Source organism: Micropterus dolomieu, linkage group LG09 (assembly GCF_021292245.1).
Source record: "Micropterus dolomieu isolate WLL.071019.BEF.003 ecotype Adirondacks linkage group LG09, ASM2129224v1, whole genome shotgun sequence".
NCBI classification, from domain to species: domain Eukaryota; kingdom Metazoa; phylum Chordata; class Actinopteri; order Centrarchiformes; family Centrarchidae; genus Micropterus; species Micropterus dolomieu.
The window spans coordinates 4,077,459-4,080,244 of NC_060158.1; the positions used below are offsets into that span (position 1 = coordinate 4,077,459).

The following is a 2,786-nucleotide window of genomic DNA, read 5'->3' on the forward strand; positions in this document are numbered from 1 at the left end:
CTCTCGTCCTCCTCCCACCCTGTCCGTAGACCTCTCGTCCTCCCCCCACTCTGACCTCTCGTCCTCCCCCCACCCTGACCGTAGACCTCTCGTCCTCCTCCCACCCTGTCCGTAGACCTCTCGTCCTCCCCCCACTCTGACCTCTCGTCCTCCTCCCACTCTGACCTCTCGTCCTCCCCCCACCCTGACCGTAGACCTCTCGTCCTCCCCCCACCCTGACCAGCAGCACCAGCAGGCTCAGGAAGAGCTACTTTAATGTCCATTATTTGCACTATTCATATTTTTGAACAGACTGAACCCCTATATTGTTATTATATATTAACCATCAAAATCAACAAAGGCTCTGGAGACAGATGGGCGGAGTATCTGGAGCACTGGACAGCTGATTCTCTGTGAAGCTGGAGGACAAAGTCTCTGGGCCTCTGATTAGATGAGTCTGTGGGATGCTAACCAGCTGAAGCTCTGTTAAGCTGGCTTGCTCAGTGTCTGAGTTATAAGTCAACAAAGTCTCTGACGAACTAGGTAGCTCCATCCCTCCGACGCCGGGAGCCAGGCCGGCAGGTAGGTAGGTAGGCAGCTAACTGGCTGGAAATCAGGCTGGCGGCAAGCAGGCCAGAGAGTAGGCAGGTTGACAGTAGGCAGGGATGCAGAGTGAGGACTAGCAGGCTGAGGCTACATCCATATTACAAAACAGACATTTTAAATGGAAACGATCTCCATTCTCACCAAACTTTGAGCTGCAAATCAGAATTGGTGTCCGTTCAGAATGTAAGATGCAAAAAAAGAAGAAAGTGTTTCTAGAGAGAATGGCAATGGTGAGGAACACAGCAGAGATTTATTTGCATGAACCAATGACGAGGTGGAACTGTTACTGAAAGTAACATGGCAGTACAAAGGGCCTGTGATAATAGCCTAACAAATCAGGGAAGGATATGGCATGACTGGTAAGACCCAGTCAGAAAGTGAAATGTCAGCATCTGCGTCATCGTTTTCCTCCGTCCTTTGTTTTCACCTGTCCGCACAAATGAGCTCCCCCATTCAGGGACTGAGTCTCTTAACCAAGTCTTCTTTGGCAAGTCTAAAAGCTCATCTGATATTGTGTCTGCTGGGTCCATAATGGTCGGTCCGTACTGTCATGAGGGTGCCGAGTACTTACCTGTCAATTACTACTGCACTTTTCCTGGTGGATGCTTGTTTGGTAGCTCAGTCTGGAGCTCAACACTCAGAAGATCGTGGAGATGGTCGTGGACTTCAGAAAGAGCCCAGCCCCACCCTCCCCCATCATCCTGTGGGACTCCCCAGTCACCACTGTGGACTCCTTCTGCTTCCTGGGCACCATCATCTCCCAGGACCTCAAGTGGGAGCTGAACATCACCTCCCTCACCAAGAGGCCCAGCAGAGGATGTACTTCCTGCGGCAGCTGAAGAAGTTCAGCCTGCCAAAGACAATGATGGTGCACTTCTACACCGCCATCATGGAGTCCATCCTCACCTCCTCCATCACCATCTGGAACACTGCTGCCACCGCCAGGGACAAGGGCAGGCTGCAGCGCATCATTCGCTCTGCAGAGAAGGTGATTGGCTGCAATCTTCCTTCTCTTCTGGACCTGTACTCCTCCAGGACTCTGAGGCGAGCAGGAAAGATTGCAGCTGACTCCTCCCACCCCGGACACAAACTGTTTCAGACTCTCCCCTCTGGCAGGAGGCTGCGGTCCATCAGGACCAAAACCTCTCGCCACAAACAGTTTCTTTCCGATAGCAGTGGGCTTCCTCAACAAAGCCCGGGCCCCCACTGTCAGAGACTCTCATGCCCCCCCCCCCCCAAACTCACAAACACTCATTTGCTCTCCTGACCCCACACTTTACAACAACGCTCATCTGTGCTTTATGCTCATGTTGTCAACTTTTGCACTTGTCAGCATTGTATTATAGTATTTTTTGTATTGTATTTTTTTGATCTCCTAACTTTTATATATTTATATTACAATTTATGTTTTATGTGTACTGTTAAGCACCAATTCATACCAAGGCAAATTCCTGGTATGTGAAAATGTACCTGGCAATAAACCCGATTCTGATTCTGATCAGGATCAGTTGATCTTTGAGGTAAATATTGGACTCTAGTTCATGTTCATTATCTCTGGTGTCTAAATCCTCCACAGAAATCTCATTATCTCTGATCAGCTGTTAGCCTGTTAGCTCAGACGCTGAACCTGAAGCTAGCAGCATGTAGCTTGTTGTTGATCCTGCCTGTCCTCTGAAGAGCTCTGCTTTCTAACTGTTAGCTCCCCGCTAGGCTAGGCTAGGCTAGGCTAGGCTAGGCTAGGCTAGGCTGCAGCAGTTACCGGGCTCCAGCAGATCAGCGGGTCGGTGTCCTGGTCCTCCACCAGGGTCCACAGTTTGGTGAGGAAGGCCGGGACGTTACCGCCGCTCAGCACCGCCCCTCCTCCTCCTCCTCCGGGATACTCCATCACAGAAGTAATCAAACCCTGCGAACTGAAAACAGCTAGTCGGCCTGGAGATGCTAACAGTTAGCCTGCTGCTATCCGCTCATCAAAGATCAAAGTAACGAACTGCGACACGGAGCCAGACTGCGGTCTGATCCGGGTCCCAGAGGGTTCGGTCCCGGTAAGGCAGCTGGACTGTGCCGGGCTCTGCCGGTCTACAGCGGCTTTATTCAGCCTCAGTTCTGAACTCCGCGGTGGAAAATTACCACAAATCCGATAAAGCAAACAACTGCGTAGCTAGCTGACTGTCGCGCCGTGATGAGGTCACACGAAAACGTAA

The 2,786-nt window shown here is 51.1% G+C and overlaps 1 protein-coding gene across 2 annotated transcripts in view; it reads right to left on the reverse strand.

The window, feature by feature from the left end:
- Nucleotides 1-2,786, reverse strand: part of hsf1 (heat shock transcription factor 1) — a 19,895-nt gene extending 17,109 nt beyond the window's left edge. The window contains exon 1 of one of the 2 annotated variants that reach the window (XM_046059236.1): nt 2,345-2,786. In XM_046059236.1, the coding sequence (XP_045915192.1) occupies nt 2,345-2,470 (126 nt within the window). In that variant the 5' untranslated portion in view covers nt 2,471-2,786. The remainder of the gene's footprint in view (nt 1-2,344) is intronic. The other variant, XM_046059235.1, reaches the window with a different exon arrangement.